This window comes from Camarhynchus parvulus, chromosome 1, assembly GCF_901933205.1.
Source record: "Camarhynchus parvulus chromosome 1, STF_HiC, whole genome shotgun sequence".
NCBI classification, from domain to species: Eukaryota; Metazoa; Chordata; class Aves; order Passeriformes; family Thraupidae; genus Camarhynchus; species Camarhynchus parvulus.
The window spans coordinates 111493531-111511520 of record NC_044571.1 but is presented as its reverse complement, the minus strand read 5'-3'; the positions used below and the strand labels follow the sequence as shown (position 1 = coordinate 111511520).

Here is a 17990-nt window from a genome sequence, read left to right as displayed (position 1 = left end):
CAGAATGGCTGCTTTGTGGTATTAACAATTCTGAGAATTGCTGTGCAGCCTGGTTGGCAGCCTGATTGCCCTCTCCTGTCAGGCACCTACAGAGGGTTTGTTTTTAAGGGTACCAGCAGTGAGCTGATGTTTAAGTTAAGTACACACCTGAAAAGTGTATCTTCAGATTTGGATATCCTTTCAAGAAATAAATGTAATGTCTTGTTCTGCTTCACTTTGGATATGGTGCCACCCTGGGACTGTGCTGGTTGAGCAAAACCTTGATATGAGCAACACTTGATTTGTGTATATTTTAGGTATCTACAAAATATACACAATTTTTCATGAATTCAGAGTTTTGCTGGATTATACACACCCAATGCAGATCTAGGGGAACTTTTTTTTTTTGTGACACCACATTCTATCTGTCTCCTATGTTCCTAAGTCACTGAGATATTTTTCTTTGAGAGGAAAATTATGACCCTCAGTTTGTAATTACTCGGACATGGCTTATGAATATTTGGGTTTTGCCTTAATTCAAATACATTCCGAAATATTACATGGCAAGTTTTGCTATTTGGAGATAGCAGGCTCTTCTTTGATCATTTTTTAAGGGAGAATACACCAAAGTGAATGATGGGCATTCAGCTAATCCAGTAAGAGCAAAAGAAAAAAAGAAGGGCATAGGAAATAATTCTTAGGAGTAACACAGGGAATTGTGCTTGTGATATAAATGAGAATTTTGGAAATATTTTATATATTCAGCTACTGTGAATAACCTCTGCAGAACAGCTAGAATTGCAAAAGCCCCATAATACGTGCATAATGCTGATGTGTCTCTTTGCTGTTTTGCAGGCAGACCAGTAATGATTGTAGTTGAATACATGGAGAATGGATCCCTTGACTCCTTCCTGCGGGTGAGGTGCCATTTTCTGATGACATTTGAATCAGAAACCATTCTAGGTTAAGATTTTAAATCATTTATCACAAATTAATTTCTACATAATGTTATTCATGGATTTCTAGTGAAGAACAGAAGCCTTTTCCCCAGGGTATATTTCTGAGGTACAGTAATGCATTAGAGCATGGCTGGAAAAAAAGAAGATTTAAACTTCAGAATATAATTGATTTCTTCTACAAAAGTAGTTCCTGTATTTAGCAAAATGTATTTCAAATTGTTTTTGTGAAAGAAAAGATAAATTGAAGCATAAATGCCTGGCCTTATGGAAGTGGTTCATTTTTCTCAATCACCTTCAAAAATACTCTGTTATGATTTTTTTGGTTGGTGAAGCGTAGAATATACTCAGTAATTGATTTATAATATTTATGGCTACTTGCATTTAACAAATTGAATTAGAAAACAGTTCATGGGTGAATTGTCCTGGCATTAATTAACCCCCAAAGGTCCTTAGTAAACATTAAAGAAGGGCTACAGAAAATGTGAGTAATGTGTTGGCAAAATTGTATTTCATTCTTTTTAGAACTGTAAAAGGAAAGGATGACCCCCCTCTGTGAGCTAAACTTATCCTAAAATAGTCAATTTTTAACAGAACCCTGGCAATGCTCCAGAGACCCACTGACCTAAGAACCTGTGAATAATTTTAACGTCAAGTATCTCAGATTTGTCTTTAGAAAACACCAGCCCTCAGTAGCCCACTGTCATTTCCATCCTGCAGAATGGTAAATCTGGGCTTGTGGGGAGTCAGGGGCCTGTGGGTTTGCGAACCTGTTTGAAAGGGTGTCCCAAAGGAGAGATGTTCACCAAGGAAATACTGGCTGTGGAAATACTGGCATGAAAATCTTGGCAATGGTGATTGAAGGCACTTCTGTGGTAGCAGGAGGAAGGAGCTGCTTGGAGAAAAAAGTGAATAAGTAGGAGGGAAAATCAGCCAGCACTTCAGAAAGATTTACATGAGAGTGGAGAAAGTCATGAAGGCAATACTTATTGGGAAGGGGGGAAGCCACCAGAGAAGAGCTATTGGAGCAAGGGATACAGCCCTGAGTACAGCAGAGCCACTGCCACAGATACCTCCAGACCCTGATTCTCTTTGCTTTTTGGTCTGGATTATTCCATAGTAATTTTTCTCTGACATTTCTTTGTTGTCTTCCTCATCTGCTCTCCCAAATAATTTTTTATTTTCCGTTGTCAAGACACATGACAGATATCTGTTATGTTGTCAGAAACATACCAGCAGTTTCCTGTGATGATTTGCTGATTTCTCAAAATCAAGTTATTTTTATGGAGCATTTGATATCATCTATGTCTTGGACACTGGGTAGTTTTTAAAAATTACTCCCCTTTCCTTTCTGGCTCATGTTTCTGTCCATCTGCAGCACAGGAACTGCCCCTGATTTGAGTACCTGCAGCTTTCCTGCTCTGTGATTTTTCAGCAGTGCCCCAGGAAGATTTGTCTGGGCCTGAAACATTGTTCTATGCATGTATATGTGCATAGAGAATTTCATAGAAGAGAATAGAACCAAGTCCTGAAATAATTCATGAGAGAGAATTACCTTTCTCTGAACTGCTCTGGTGTGATATCTACATTCCAGGTTTATTTCACATGCATTCATGTATCAGAACAGTTATACTTACTAGGATACTTTAATAGAAAGTGGCATCAGCAGAATTATGATGTTACTGTGGAGCAATGATTCTCACATTGCATCAGATATATTTGGAAGCAGAACTGCTGGGGGGAAATGTGAGCTAATAATTTCTGCAGCTGTTTTTCATATATATTATTTTACAGCTTCAATTCATACTTCTGATATGGGTTATTCTTCTAAAAAGCTCTTTAAATGTACTTTAGATAATATTCAACATCCCAAAGCAGTGTAGATATATGTCAGCATTTCTGTTTATAATTACCAGAGCAAATGGCTGCAAAGTAACCTATTTAAAAAGAAATCCAGCTGCTTCATTAATAATAGTTGTTTCCTGCAGATATAAGTCCACATTTTTAAAAGCTTTTGTGAAGATACAAAGCAGCAGAGAGGCTTTATCTTTAGCAATCCTAATGAAAGGCGTTCAGTGACTATAACAAATGTTGTGGGATTTGGAAGGGCTTATCACATAGTCTGTCTTTCTTATTATTTAAAGGAATCAATTGTTCCAGTGCAAAGTGGTTTTACACAGAGGGGAAAAAAGTCCATTTCTTACCTTAAGAAATATTTCCCTACATACCACAACCAGCAAAAATTCCCCAGCACATCCCTCCATCTGTCTTTCTCCAAAAGCCTGCAAAAATGGGTCAGTCTTACAAATTCAAAGTGAGTGAGCCACGTGAGGGTATTCCAGAGGAAGAATTCCATTTGCCATCACCCTCCTCACAGCTGTGGTGGGATATTTGCTTTCATGCCAGTACAGGTTGTGCCACGAATCAGAAGCCTCTCTCTACCCTTTAATCTCTCACCCCTAAAATCTAAAAAACCTTTACTCCTTGCTTTAGAGCCAGCAGTGCCCACTTTCTGCTATTTGTATGGATTTAACAGCAAGCTCAGCTGAATTATGTCTTCCCCACCCACAAAGGATCCTGTAGGCTGGCTGCTAGTGTTGAGCTTTTGGGTAAAAAAATATTGGCATGGATTTGCAATATGAAGCTGCTTCAGAGATATTCTGAAGTGGGAAGGCATCAGCTAATTAGAACTAATTTTGTAAGATGATGGTAATTAATTTCAGTGATTGTGCTTCATCAGACATCCTAAATTGCTGGATACACTTGACACTGAATTTTCCTCAGAAATACTGCATTATTTTTGCAATGATATAAAACTCATTTACAAGAGATGAAACTTAGTTTTTTGTAGTGTTTTTTGGGAGTTTTTTATCACATAAAATGGAGACATTTAGGTTAATCATCCCACAAAAGTATACCTGAAGTTTGCCATTAATGAAACAATTGTTTGACCAGAAATGGGGTTCATGTGGCTTCATTTCTGGTAACACTTGGAGAGTTTTCTCTGAAAAAGGATGTGGGTTTCCAGCTAAGCATTTCCTTAGGGGCTAGAAGCCTCTTCCAGCATTACACCAACAGCTTCCAGACAGAGGAAATCTGTGCTTGGAAATAAAGTGGCTAACCATTGGGAACTGAGGAGACACAGGTAAAATTTCCTGTTAGCAGCTTCACACACGTATTTTGGATGGGGCTCATTGTCATTGTGTTTTACCTGCCTGTGTCATGGAGATCTCAGCAATCCTTTATTCTGCAGGAATATGAGGCAAATAATAAAGGCAAGAAGGGTAGAAAGGCAGCTCTCTGTATTGATAGAAAGATGTTAGTGATTAGACAGGGCAGTTGCAGTCAGATGTGTTTGCTCAGGCTTGTGGATGCAGGCTGCGGAAGAGACAAGAAAGACAACCAGGGGAGATGCAGAATAACCACAAAGTAGAGAAAAACAAGCTGAAAACCCACAAAACCTTTTTAGCAAGCATTTTGGCAGTTTGCCCTGCTGTGGGTTGGAGATGGCTGTTGGACCCAAGCCTATGAGATGATTGCAATAATTCCTACAAAAAGTCCTTTCCCTGAGGTTGGTTTTCTCCACGACACAACGTCCCCCACTCAGCCCACTCTCCAAGCCTGTGCCTCACTGATTCACAGGGCTATTGAGATTAAAATCTCATCTGCTCCATTTTGTTCTCACAGCTCCATTTAAGGGGTCATTCTTGGCAAAAATAATTGGATTTAGCATCACATGGAGAGGAACAGGGTGGTTAGGAGGTGAGGTGGCTTCTTGGGAAGAAGGATTCCTGGAGAGCTCTGAGCTGGCTGTGGTCTGTGCTCACCTCCTCGTGCACCAGGCAGTGTGGGCATGGATTTAAACACAGAAAAGGAACATGTCTGGAAGCTGCCTTTTGGAGGAGGTTCGTGGTTGGCTACACAGAATCACATAAAATGAAGCAAAAAGAGTATCACCAGAATACTGAACTTCTTTCAGTATATTTCTGCAGCTGCAGACTGCCAGAGTAGTTTCCTGTTCAGTGTCCAAGGTGTGCTGAATAGACAGAGATATTTAAGTTTGAAAGATGCTCCAGTCTTCCCCAGTTTTGTGAAACTCAGAGCTGTAAAAGGAAGGCATGCATTTACTTGGGGTAATCACAGCACCACCTTGCTTTCTTTATTTTTACTATTTGCCATTGTAATTCTCCTCTTCCTACTCAAAACTGGTGCTGATGGATTTCCATTTACTTCAGAAAATTAAAATACTTGTAGAAAAAAGTTAGATTTATATACAGGCAAGCACAGCAAGTGAAAATGCTGCCACACTTTTTTTTTTTCTTTCTAAGAGTCTATAAGAAATAAGCTTAATTGCCTTGGAGCACCAGCTGCAGCAGACTGTACAGCAAATGAAACCCTGGAATTCAGCTTTAATCCCTCAAGGCTGGCCTAGCAGAGGCTAAGATAAGTGTTACTAGACAGAGAAAATATTGTGATATATTGCTGTGTCTTGCAGTAATCGTTATGAAGTTATTCTCAGAGCAGCTTTGCCATCACACTCACCCTTTTTTCAGCTACAGTTTAGATGCTGTGGCAGACACATTTAGCAAGTTTGGGGGGAAAGTGAGAGAAGACAAAAATGAACACTTGCAGCAAATTCTGTGGAACAGTGTTGTAAAGTGTGTGTTGTATATCCATCTAACGTGGCCTCACCAGACAGAGTAGGCTGTGGGGGGAAAAAAGCCAGATGGCCTTTCCTAAGTTTAATGGTTCCTGTTATTATTTATCTGCATTCATAGAGGCAAAAACATTGGAGCTCATAACTAATATTCCTTCTTTTGCTTTCCCACACAGCATTCATGTGCACTTGAATTTATTGGAGGCACGTTCCTTTCCTGGCAGGATAAAGGTGGCATTTTGCTTTCAAAAATCAGTCTGTAAAAGAGAAAACATGCACTGGGAACCTGGAAGCTGCTGATACTTTTTTCTTTTTTTTTACACTAAAATTGGATTGAGCAATTAGAAAGTGAATTTGAAAGCCTGCATTACCTTAATAGTGAAATTGTAAGCAGCCTGTATTTAAATGACCTAAGATTGCACTGAGATGGTGTCACTGATGCTACAGAGCCTGTATTTGTTTTCAAGCAATGTTTTACCCTCCTAAAAGGATGTATGAAACAGCATTTCTGATTCTGTTGTGGGAATTTACTGTAGAAATGCTGGGTATTTTTAATATGTAGATATTCTTACTTAGACATTAAATACCGTAGATATTCTTAGTGCTGAGCAGCAAGAAATTTTTTACAAATGGTCTTGTATTTGAAGGCAAAAGGCATTTGAAAGGTAATGTGGACTCTCTCAGTGTGCTCTTTATGAATTTGTCAAGAATGAGAAATCAGAAGATCAGAACACAGCCAGTGTCTTTTAAATGAAGGGATTTTGAATGTCTTTTAGGAGAGAGGAAAAAAGAAGCCAAGAAATTACAGGCCAGTCAGCTTAATGTCAACTGCTGTAGGATTTCTGGAACAAATTATCAAACAAAGTCTAAGCATCTTAAAGATAACAGTGAGATAAGTGTGAGCCAACATGGATTTGTCAAGAGCTAATTCTGTCAAACAGATCTGGTTTCCTTTTGTAGCAGGTCTCAGGCTTTGTGGCTGTGGGAGAAGCAGTTGATCTCATAAACTTTGGCTTCAGTAAGGCTTTAAAACTCTCCCACATGAGATGTTTGTGAGCAGCCAGAGAAATATGATTTGCATGAAATTTCTGCTACATCCTGTGTGGAGGGAATGGAATATGGATGGAAAGAAGTATGGGGTGGGGCTGTTCTGCACCCTGTGTAGGATCACTCATTAGCATTTAAAATGAACTAATTAGAAATTGAATTAATGGAATCTATTAATAATAATTAAGTCTGCATGGAACTCTGTCAACAGTTGAATGAAGAGAAAATTATCAGCTGACCTCATTTAGTACCAAAAATATAAACTTTAGTCTGACACACATGATAGTTTGAAGAATGAGTTACACTTCCAAGAAATACCAAGCTGCAACTTGAATTTTGGAAGATATATCTTGACAAAGTCCCACCATTTACTTTGCACAGTAAAACTGTAACAATAAATGCATAGCAAAAATTGCATCTTTCACCCAGTGACCAGTAGGAAGTGTCAGTGGTGAATATAATCTAAGTTAGACACACACACACCATTTTCAGTGCTGTTCTCCATCTAAAATGAGATCTAAATAATCTGCAGTAAAATTTTTAGACCTGTAGTAAATCCTGCACAGAGGATAAAGGCCTAAAAGTGTTCTGAGTCCTTTGGCACATAAGGAAGTGGATTTTGGAATTGATGGAACTCCAGACACAATACAGAAAAATCCAGTGGTCTCACCTCCAAAAGATTACTGGGTAGTGAAATGGAAAAAACCTTCTGAAGATGAAAAATTCCACAGGCTTGAAGAAAAGCACTAAACGGGGCACTGGGGCTGAAAGCTGGAGGGCAAAATGCAATGAGAGTAACTCTGGATATCCTACTTCCTCCCCTACAGTAACTGAACCTCTTCAGCAGCCCATTATAAGTTAGTGCTCTTGAAAGGTCTGTGACATGAGGAGAATATTTCACTTACATGAGGTTCTTAAAAGCAAACTGTAGCTGAATAAAAATAATTTTTTCAGGGCATTTTTAAGGACTGCATAAATGCAAGAGCAGCTACTCAGATATTGCATCTATACCCAGCTGTTGAGAAAAGTTTATTTAGAAAAGCCATCAAAGCTTGATTAAAATTTAATGGGATGATAGGATAAATGTGGTGAGTCCACTGAGGTCTGAATTGCTGCCAGTATTGATTAACACCCTTAATAGCCCAGTGGGAATCCTATCAAAAACATATTTCAAATCTAAGCTGTGGGAATCTGAATGAAGCCCTGGGTAACAACCATGATATCAGTCAGATGAGTGTTTTATTTCCCTATATGCCAAGTGAATGAAACAAGATAGAGGAAAGTTGCCAAAGGATTGTACCTGGGGGCTTGAAAAATGCTGAAAATATGAGGTCAGATTCTACCTGCTATAATTTCATCAACCTAGCTGAATTTTCCAAAGGTTAGATATAGCTCATAGTCTGTATCCCGATCAGCTTACATCAAAAAATTTTTGATGTACTGAATGATAAGTTTATGGATTGTAAGGGGATACAGCTGGCATGGAAACTGATGCAGAAGTGATTACAAAGAGGCTTGATTGAGAAAAGACTGTTCTGCTGACACTAAAAATGTAGTTGGTCCAACTGCAAGGCTGGCAGTGAAAAAATATAAAACCAAGCATGAGAAAAGAGAGAGGAGAACAGATGCAGTAGAGGATTCTGAGAAACATACAGAGGGAGAAGGAGGGCGGAATAAAATTGCAGCTGGTACGTTAGCAGGTCTGTCATTTCTTGAACAGTGAAGATAAGAAGCTTTAACTTTTTGTGTCAAGGCAGAATCCAAAAAAAAAACGTGAAAGAATGACAGAGAGAATAGCAAAAGCATGAGATTGTTTTAAAGCCAGGCATTACAGCTATACTGGTAAGGCAAGTACTGAGACTTGGAAAGAGCAGACAAAATGTTATGGTTTATGAAAAATCAGCCAAACATAGTTTCTAGATTTGAAAGAGCAGAAATTAAAAAGAGAAGGAGTGAATGCTTGCAATCCAAGAAGACAAAAGGTTAAGGGAGGTGCTACAGATGACTCAGGTTTGTTGAAAAAATTGAGCTGTTAAGGAGTAGGTAAAATCTAGAGAATTGAGGGGTTGGTTTAGTTTGGTGCTTTGTTGTGGGGGTAGAGAGGGGCTTGAATGGGTTAGGGTTAGGGAAAAATTGCTCTAAATCCATTGTAAATAGCTGGTTTCAAAGAAGTGTCATTAAATGTGCTTTCTTGGGAGGTGGCTGTGGTGTTTGGCACTGCTCCTTCAATACAAGTGTTGCTGAGAAGTATAATAAGGCAGGGAGGTCATCTAGCTGACAAGGTGTGTTTGTATTCTCCTTTTACCATTTTCTTTCTGACTTTTGTTGCAGTCTTTAATGTTCATATCCTGACTAGCTGGATAGAAGCTCCAAATCATTGAATCATTATGGGAATGCTGAAATACTTTGCTGACCAAGGATAAAGCTAAGCATAGTTCAGCCTGTTGCTTTGCTGAATCTAATGAATTTGCTGAACTTCCTGTAAGCTTCTCCCTTATGAAAGCATCTTGCTTAAATGTATGAGCTAAGCGATAGAAGTGTCCTGAATGCTGGTCAGAACTTGTTATTTGTCTGTAGCCCAATGCTAAAAGTGTTGAAAGAGCAAATGGAAGGTTAACTTGTTTGCAGGAGTTGTTTTTGTTTGGCTGTTCCTGTGAACATAAAAAGCCTTGGGTCACTGAATAATCCATGAGAAGCTAAATGTCTGCCAGTTGAGGTCACTATAAAAATACTCCTGCAAGCAGTCTGCTGTGAATGGTAGAGAGGGCAGGTCTAAACAAGGCAGGGAGCCTGCAATCACATTTATGCGCAGGTCCCCACTGCCACATAATTCAGGAAGCAGGACATAGAGAAGTGTTAATTTTGATGCTGCAGATGGAGAAACTGAGGCCCAGCAAGGCTGCTGAGCTGGGCAAGCACAGTAAATGGCACAACTCTTACTTACAGTAGATTTCAGAAGGTGTCAAGCAGTTTACTGCATTCATGGGTCTCAGCTTGACCTTCATCTGCCAGGAAAATTTTGGCAAAGCTGAAGTCCTGAATGCCACCCCATTTGATCTAGTGTTCAAAGATCACTAGATCACAGGCAGCGTGAGCAAAAGCCCCAAATTTTTTTTCAGGTTATTTTGGGTTTGTTTTTTTTTTTTTTTAACAAAAAAACCCTCCCCAAAAAATACCATGAAAGTGAGTACCTCAACAGCAGTACCTCAATGGAGACAGACAAGGCTGAGACAACAAAAAGAGGGTTCTTTGTTTCCTGAGGCCATAGATGAAGAAATTTGTGTCCTTTCTCATTCTGGTACTAAAAATAGCGTCGGGGGAAGGCGTTCATAGTAACCAAGTATGAAAGCAATTAAATGTTGTCAGTAGGAAGACTGTGAAATGTGTGAAAATGTGGAGGAAAGGGGGATAAGCTGCCCAGTGAGAGATGGGATGGGATGCACTGCCAAGCAACTCAAGTCCTTCAAAAAAAACAAGCTCGCAAGTGGGCAGCCTTTGAATGCAATCACAATAAGTTCCTAAAATTCGTGCAGCAGAAGTGTTTTAAATCAGAGCTGTGGTTGGTCTCTCTGGGATGAAACAATGGGAAGTAGCAGAACTGTTTGTCCCCTTGCAGAAGCACGACGGGCACTTCACGGTGATCCAGCTGGTGGGAATGCTGCGGGGCATTGCCTCTGGCATGAAGTACCTGTCGGACATGGGCTACGTGCACCGGGACCTGGCGGCGCGCAACATCCTGGTCAACAGCAACCTCATGTGCAAGGTCTCTGACTTTGGCCTGTCACGGGTGCTGGAGGACGACCCCGAAGCTGCCTACACCACAAGTGTGAGTTTCTTATCTAATTTGGGCAGCTGATTGCCTGGTGCCTCTTCTGTTCTCTTGGGTTTTGTGTTGTTGGGATGGCTCCTGAGATATTAAAGTCTTTTTTCACAGCCCTGCAGTCGAAGAAGAAGTTGGGTCTCTGGTTCTCAAGGTTATTTATTTTCTCTTATCTAAAACATTCTTTCTCTGTGGAAGTCTGTCTGGCAGGTCGGGTTGAGGCACACTGACAGCCCTCTGGGCAGTGTTAGTTTTTTATACTTAGAACTACATGTACATTATTTACAATAATTTCCAAATACCTATCACCTATGTTAGACAGTCTGTCTCTACTCTAAACCAATCCAGAAGTGTCACCATCACAGCAGAAGATGGAGGGCAAGAATAAGAAAGACAGGACATGCCCAGATTCCTCCATCTTGCCTCTTGAACCCCCATTCTAAATCCCCAAAATTCTACTTTTTCACCCTGTGATAAATTCACTATCATTCTATTCAAGCCCTTGTGGCTTGTAAATCTTCACACAAAGTTGGTAATTTTTCCATGGGTTAAAATCAAAGGCACAGGTGTCTTTGAGCCTGTGCCAAGGTCTCTGAGCCCCTTGCCAGGGTCTCAAGCCCTCCAGGGCAGCCAGAGGAATGTCCTGGGTTCCAACACTATTCCAGTTTCAGATTTGTCTGTGCCACAGGAAGAACAGTTGGAATTGGCTTTGTTCCCTTCTAAGTCATGTGGTTCAGCAAACACAGTGGCAGTGCTTAGGGAAGTTGTTTTGATTTTTGGCTAAGGGATGTGTTAATAAACTTTGGCAAAAGTTTATTTTAAGCAAATGTGCAAGTATAAGTGGGAGACCTTTTTCATTCTTTGTGGTTTTGTTGGCTGTGGAGGCTCTTTTCCCATGTTGTTTCCTCTTCTGGCAATTTGTGTTCCTTTACAAGGATATGTTTGTGAAAGAGAGAGATGGGAGAGGAGAGAATCTTACCAGCTTTTCTGTTGAAAGCACACTGCCAATGCAAGCCTTGCATTCATAAATTAGAATTTTAATTTTATTTCACTGAAGTTTATCTTCTAGCAGGACATGTAGTACTTTCTTTGCATGGTTTAGGTCTCAGTTTATTAATATTTAATTCCTTATGTGATGCAAATAAACTGGAAAATGGGATTTGGATGAGGGGAGTGGGGGTGGGTTTTTTTTGGTTTGTGATGTTGTAGGGGGGTTCCAGTGAAGTGAAAAATTCTTGAACGTGAAGAAGACAAATGACAAGTCCCAATACACCATTTTTCCTGATACCAAACTGCATTTCAGATGCAATTATTATCACAAGAGTTAATTGCAAGCTGATTTTTTAGTAGCTTTCACCGCTATCATTTAAACTAAAACTATTTCAGAGGCAGAGTGCGTTCTCATTACTACTCTCACAAAATGTGCAGAATTTGTATATTCCCATGGAAGGGCACAGTGACAGAATTGTAATAGAGAAGAGAAATGAACATTAAATAATTTATTTTACCCTTTTTTTTATTCCACTTTAAAAAGTGATGTATGGCCAAAATAAGGAACTCATCTAATTTCTCTGTACTGCAGTAAGTGTTGTGGCGCATCTACTGAATTCAATTAAGATATTGTAATGGGATTTTAGATCTTATATATTTATCTATGTAGAATATATATTTACTTTTAGTTTAGGCCTAAAATAGAGCTGTTCTGATAATTTTGCTGCAACTTCCATTTCTTAGAAGTTCTATACAGAACTGTAAGCTGACTTAGAGGAAAACAAGTCACTTTGCAAAGTTTTCTACTGGTTTTAATATGCCAGCTAGGGAAAAAAAAAGACCCCAGATTTTACTTTATAGCAGAAATTTCCTTCATTTAGTTCTCAAAACTTGTTTTGCTTCCCACTGCTTCTTAGTAAGAGGCTTGAAAGGGAAGATGAACATGGCTGCAGCTGAGCAGGTTCTCACATGAGGGCTGAGGCTGGCTAATGGCCCTTGTGAGGAGCTCAGCTGGCACCAAGTGCCCCATGACAGGAGTCAAGTGACACCCTCAGCTCTGAGCCCAGGCTAATGGCCCCAGCTGTGCCAGGCACTGGGAATGGCCAGGCAGCCCCTCTCCAGTGAGGTACAGGGAAGACACCAGATGAGAATTGGAGGCTTTCAGCTATTATTTATCCTGTAATTTTCTGCTGGATACCAACACAGAACAATTAGCTTTACAGAGTAGTTAATGCCTGTCCTGGTCATCATGGCTAGAGCTGCTTTTAATCAGGATGTGCTGTGCTGTGAAAAAAACAAACAGTGCCATGACATATTCCTTTTCTCCTTTATCTATGCTGAAGGACTTCCTTGAAATGTAGAACAGGCTTTGTTGAAATGCTCCCTGTTTCCATTTTCACCCAAACACGAGAGCCTGGCATAGGTGTAGAACTCAGGAGTGCCTCAGAGCCACTGTTCCACCCTGCCAAGGCTGCAGCCAGGTGCTGGACTACCAAATGCTGCTGGGCAGGTACCTAGAGCATGTCCAGCAGGAGGGGATGGCACAGAGGCTGATGGCAGTGGCAGGTCCCTGTGGCAGCCAGGCATCCAAGGTGAATCTGTTTTGACCATGAACCCCCCAAAGATCAAAAAGCATTGAAACTAAGGTGGGAAAATACTGTGTACCATTATGGGAAGAGTTCAAAGAGGTATAAGGGAAATGGAAAGCTTTTCAAATCACTTATCCCTTCAACTCCATCTTTCCTATCCTTGCAAGTGTGTCCTCACACACTATTTTAGTCACTGTGGCAGAGCCTGCCCAGTTCTTCCTGTCACCTGTGGTCCTTGGGAAGTGTCCTTCCCTCATGCCTGAGGGCAGACTGACAGCTGCAGTCCATGTGCTGTGTCACACTCACTCTGTATGAACTGGGACAGCCAGGTTTCTGTGGGATGCTCTTGTCTTCAATGAGCTCCATCCTTGGCGTCTTGTTCCCCTGAGCAAGTCCAGCAGATTTCTCTCTAGGAACACTCAGCAGGAGGTCAAAAACCCTGTCAGTTTTAAAAGGACTCAGCACAACTCTGACCAAAATAGGGTGGGGACACAAAGAAGGAAAGATTTGTCACAATGCCTGGGGAGGACTCAGGGAAGGCTTTCACGGTAACAGAAGGGACAAGAAGCCCACAGTGGATGCCAAATCCTCCTGCAGCTCTCACTGCCCATCACTTTGGCACTGACCTTTTTCCCCCTCATGAGCATCTTCCCAACAGCAGGCCATGTGTATTCCTGGAGGATTTTATATCATCTCTTCAGTTCCATACTGTTTTCAACATGTGAAGGTTAAACTTTCAGTGTTCTCTCAACGACTCTGGTGATTTTAGAATTCATGTTTCCTCTCCACAGAGATTTTTATTGATAACAGTCCCATACCTGTAACTGCAAGAAATCCACAGAATGGGTCTGCATATTGAAGAGAAGTATTTTAGCCTCACATCTCCCTGTACAGCACTGTCAGTGCTCAGAGGAAACTGATTATTTTACCTTTCCCTTTTTGTCTTAGTCCTGGTGTCAGAAAATGAATGGTAGAGTTGGGTGTTTTCCTTGAAAATTATCTACAATACACTGTAAGCCAAAAATAGACTTTTATAACTGTGTGTTTAAAAGTAACAGAAATCCCATACTCAGCCATTCAGTGCAGGGTGTGGTGCTTGCTATTAATTTTATTTATTTTTGTTGTTTGTAGCAGCCCCTGAAGATGAAAATATGTGACAAAATTTAAACATTTGGAAACATTAATTTTCAAATTCTCTCTTCAGCTTTTATCCAGCTGTGATCCCAAGTTCATCCATGAGGTTTTCTGGTTTATTTAACCCTCCTTAAATTTAGTAATAGAAACAAACAGGCTATAAAAGACCACAAGAAAGGCAGACCCTTAGGAGGAAGGTCCCAGGACAGGAATGAAACATAAATGTAAAATTAAACTCTCTCCATGTTTTGTCAAACTTTGCATTTCTGTGAGTACTCACTTCCACAGTCATTTGAGTTTTGAGAATGCATACAAAAAAGCATGCAAATTTGCATTTAGATGTGCAGAAATTTAAAAGGAGCTTAATGATTGAATTCAATTATAAAACTTAATCTCATCCCTGCTTTTTTCTTCCACACCACTCCAAGTAGGAACTCCAAATATGGATTTGGCAGAGAAATACAGTTGGAAATTTGCATTTCACTTTTTCATTCCCAAAATTATGATGTAGATGAATTCAACACAAGTTTGGCTGTAAAAAAGGTGGTATTTTATACTTCATTCCTAATGTGGCTTTCAAAGCAACATCCATCATTCATTGTAATCCAATTTACTATCAAATCAGAAGAATATATTGTAGTGTAATCAATCTAAAGGATGTTGCCTTTAAAGATTTGCAAGCTCTGCCTTTCTTTTAGCTTGGATTTCAGCTTTTTGTCTCTCTGGCTCCTCCTCCCATTTTCATATCCTCAAATTTGAGTTTTGAACTCTACATGTATATGCTTTTGGTATTTCTCAGTTTGACTCTCTGAACATCTCTCAGTGGTTTTATTTACAAATGTTTCATAGGATTGAGAATGAACTGCTTACAGATCTGTAGTGCTGGTGCTCTTAGGGATCTTTGCATCTTAGGAGATAATTGATGAATCTGTTTGTGGCATTTAACCCTGAAGGTGGTTGCATTTTTTCCTCTCATAGATAGTCAAGAGTTTCAAGTCTGTCTTTGGTGTAAGATTCAAAACTTGCCAGTATTCAATCCATACAAAGATGCAGTGAACATCTCTGAGCAAATCTTAAGTAGCTGTGCAAGGCCAGAGGAGGTGGAAAAACTCAGTGCACTCACAAATAATTTCTGAAGAGTTAAAGGAGGATTGTGAATCTCAGAAAGCTACAGGTGGTGTTTCTGAAAAGACATGGGGCTGACCAAGGCACCAGAGTTACTGATCTCTCAGCTGGGCATGAAAACCTTGAAAAATTATCTGTGCACACTGTTCTCCTTGGAAACCAGCCCAATAAATATAAGCAGTACACTTCTATGTGTGTGAATACATGCACTGCATACTATGAGCAGTCATTTTGGTGTTAATTCCTCATACTGTTAATAGAATTTTTTTTAAAGCTAACAATTTTCAGAATATTAATCTAATTTCAGACACAGCTGGGATTTGATTGCATGCATTTATAATTTTGAATGAGAATTGTAATTTTCAAACTACAATTGAAGAAGCTATTGTAAACATGCAGAACGTGCTTATACATTTTTAGTGAGATCTTTATTCACTCAGAACAATACCATCCACACTTAGGAGTAAAAAAGTAGGTGTACTGGCATAAAACCAAAGTTATTGTTCTGTTGCTAATTCTGTGAATGAATGTAATCTTGAATGCCTGTTTTGTTTATTGCAAATGAACTATCACAGTTCACTTAGGGTTTTAGTATTCATTGTATTGACCAAGGTGCAGTAAATCATAAAATACCTTTCCTGTGCTGGAACACACCTGCACTAGCTCCTGATATACTGTTTAATGAGCTTCAAGGCAGTCTATTAAGGTCAAAGCAGTTGCTGTCAGTGGCATGTCAGCTGACAGGAATTCCCATAGGTTATGGTACTTTGATATATAGAACAAGCAGGACAATCTCTTGAAAGCCTTGAAAAAGAATGTAGCTTATTCATGTAGGTGGTTTTTTTTTTCTCTCTCATTAAAAACTACTGGTACCTTTCAAAGATGAGTTAAGAAACTATTATAAAATTTGTTTACTGTGTGCTTACAAGAGGTAAGAAATTTACTGGGAAAAGAAAACCATTCAGCTCCAGTGAGCCAAACAGCTCAGCTCTAACTCCTTTATTTAGTTATTGCTAGGTGAAAGGAAATAAGATCTGGATGATTTTTCGTTTTCATTTGCTGTACCACTCTCAATGGGAATTTATGAGCCACATTAAATACCACTGTAAAATGTAACTACTCTGCATACAGGCATATAAAACTTCTGGGTTGAAAATTTGAAGCACTTGGCTTCACCAGGCTTTTGTAAAGCTTCATAATTAAATCTTGACATATTACACAGCAGGATGTATAATGTCCATGAGTATAATTAAATGAATTCTTGACTCTAGTCAAAGAAAAAACCAAAAAAACAAAACCAACCGCCTCTTGGACTTGGTTGTTTAAAAGCAGTCAGTTGTTCAGGCACAGTTCAGGTGTATATTTCAAAGCTCACGTGGAAGGAGCTTGGAGAGGAGGAGGCTCATCCTGTGTCCTCAGCTGCTGTAGGTCATTTATGGTTCTGTCTCATTTCCCCTGCTGTGCTGAGTGTTGCACTGAGCTGGCTGTGTCAGCTGGACAGCAAAGAGTTATGACCCTGGAAGAGATGGAAAATTCTCAGCAGTGCTGCTAGATTGTGATGGAATCCTGTTTATTTTTCAGAGTTGGGAATTCCTGTGTGCTAAAGATCTGACATATGGTTGCACTGTCTTTTAAGGGGTGGAGCGTTTTCTAGCTGGTTCCTGAGGAATTACCTTGCATTGTATTTGCATGTGACTGGCTAGGCCTGTGTTTCTTAATGACTGTCATCAATATGATATTTATCAAATGAGAAAGAAGCATTAAAATTTCAGAGATGCTGTTTATGTTCAGGTTCCATGAAAATAAATGGTAACACAGAAAACAAATTCTGTTAATTTAGCAAGGACTTAACCCTAATTGATTTTATCCTGGAATTCTGATATCCAGTCTTCAAAACATAAGTCTGGGGAAAACCAAGATTCATTTCTTCTTTTACTTACGTGAAGAGAGCAAGTGGGGACTTTTTGGGGGCAAATATCAGCATTATGGAGATGTTGAGTCACCATGTGGATGTGGTACTTAGGGATGTGTTTTAGTGATGAACACGGTGGTGATGGGGTAATGAGTGATGGGACTTGATGAACTTAGAGGTGTTTTCCAAACTAAATGATTCTATGATTCTGCCCGCTTCTCTGGGTAATATTGCACACCTGGGAGGGTTTAGGATACATTAATGACGGAAGAGTTCACAGATAACAAAGGAGTATCTTTCCACATTGCTCAACTACTCTTGGTATAAAGGATCTGTCAAAGGGTAGATCCGGTGAAATATGAAATGGGGGAGTTCTAGCCTAGTATAATTTTTGCTTTTGTGTTTAGATGCAGTACTGATGTTTCATAATCTCTTCTGGGAGAACCTGTGGCCTGATTGCTGTTGTGTCAAGATTTTGGTATTCACTTCAGCTAGTAGAAGGAAGTAAAAAAAATGCACGTCTCACATGCTGATGAATTTTTCTGCTCACTTTGATACTAGTTCTAATATTTCTCCTGTACATGATATCAAAGTTGTTGTAAATGGGATTCTGTAATTACAGAAGGAAGTTTCTGAAGCAAGTTAGACACATGTTAAACTTAATCTACTTTCATATTTCTGTAATAGAAGTGTTAACTTGGGAATAAGACTGACCTAGTTATTCACCTAAATTGATCTCCGGTGAAATCAACCAGAGGAATTTCCACTGACCATGTAGGAA

General features: G+C 39.6%; 1 protein-coding gene across 3 annotated transcripts in view; it reads left to right on the top strand.

The window, feature by feature from the left end:
* Window positions 1–17990, top strand: part of EPHA6 (EPH receptor A6) — a 362638-nt gene that overhangs the window by 314182 nt on the left and 30466 nt on the right. For all 3 annotated transcript variants that reach the window (XM_030945817.1, XM_030945801.1, XM_030945809.1), the window contains 2 exons: window positions 835–896; window positions 10256–10465. In XM_030945817.1, coding sequence (XP_030801677.1) covers window positions 835–896; window positions 10256–10465 — 272 coding nt within the window. The remainder of the gene's footprint in view (window positions 1–834; window positions 897–10255; window positions 10466–17990) is intronic.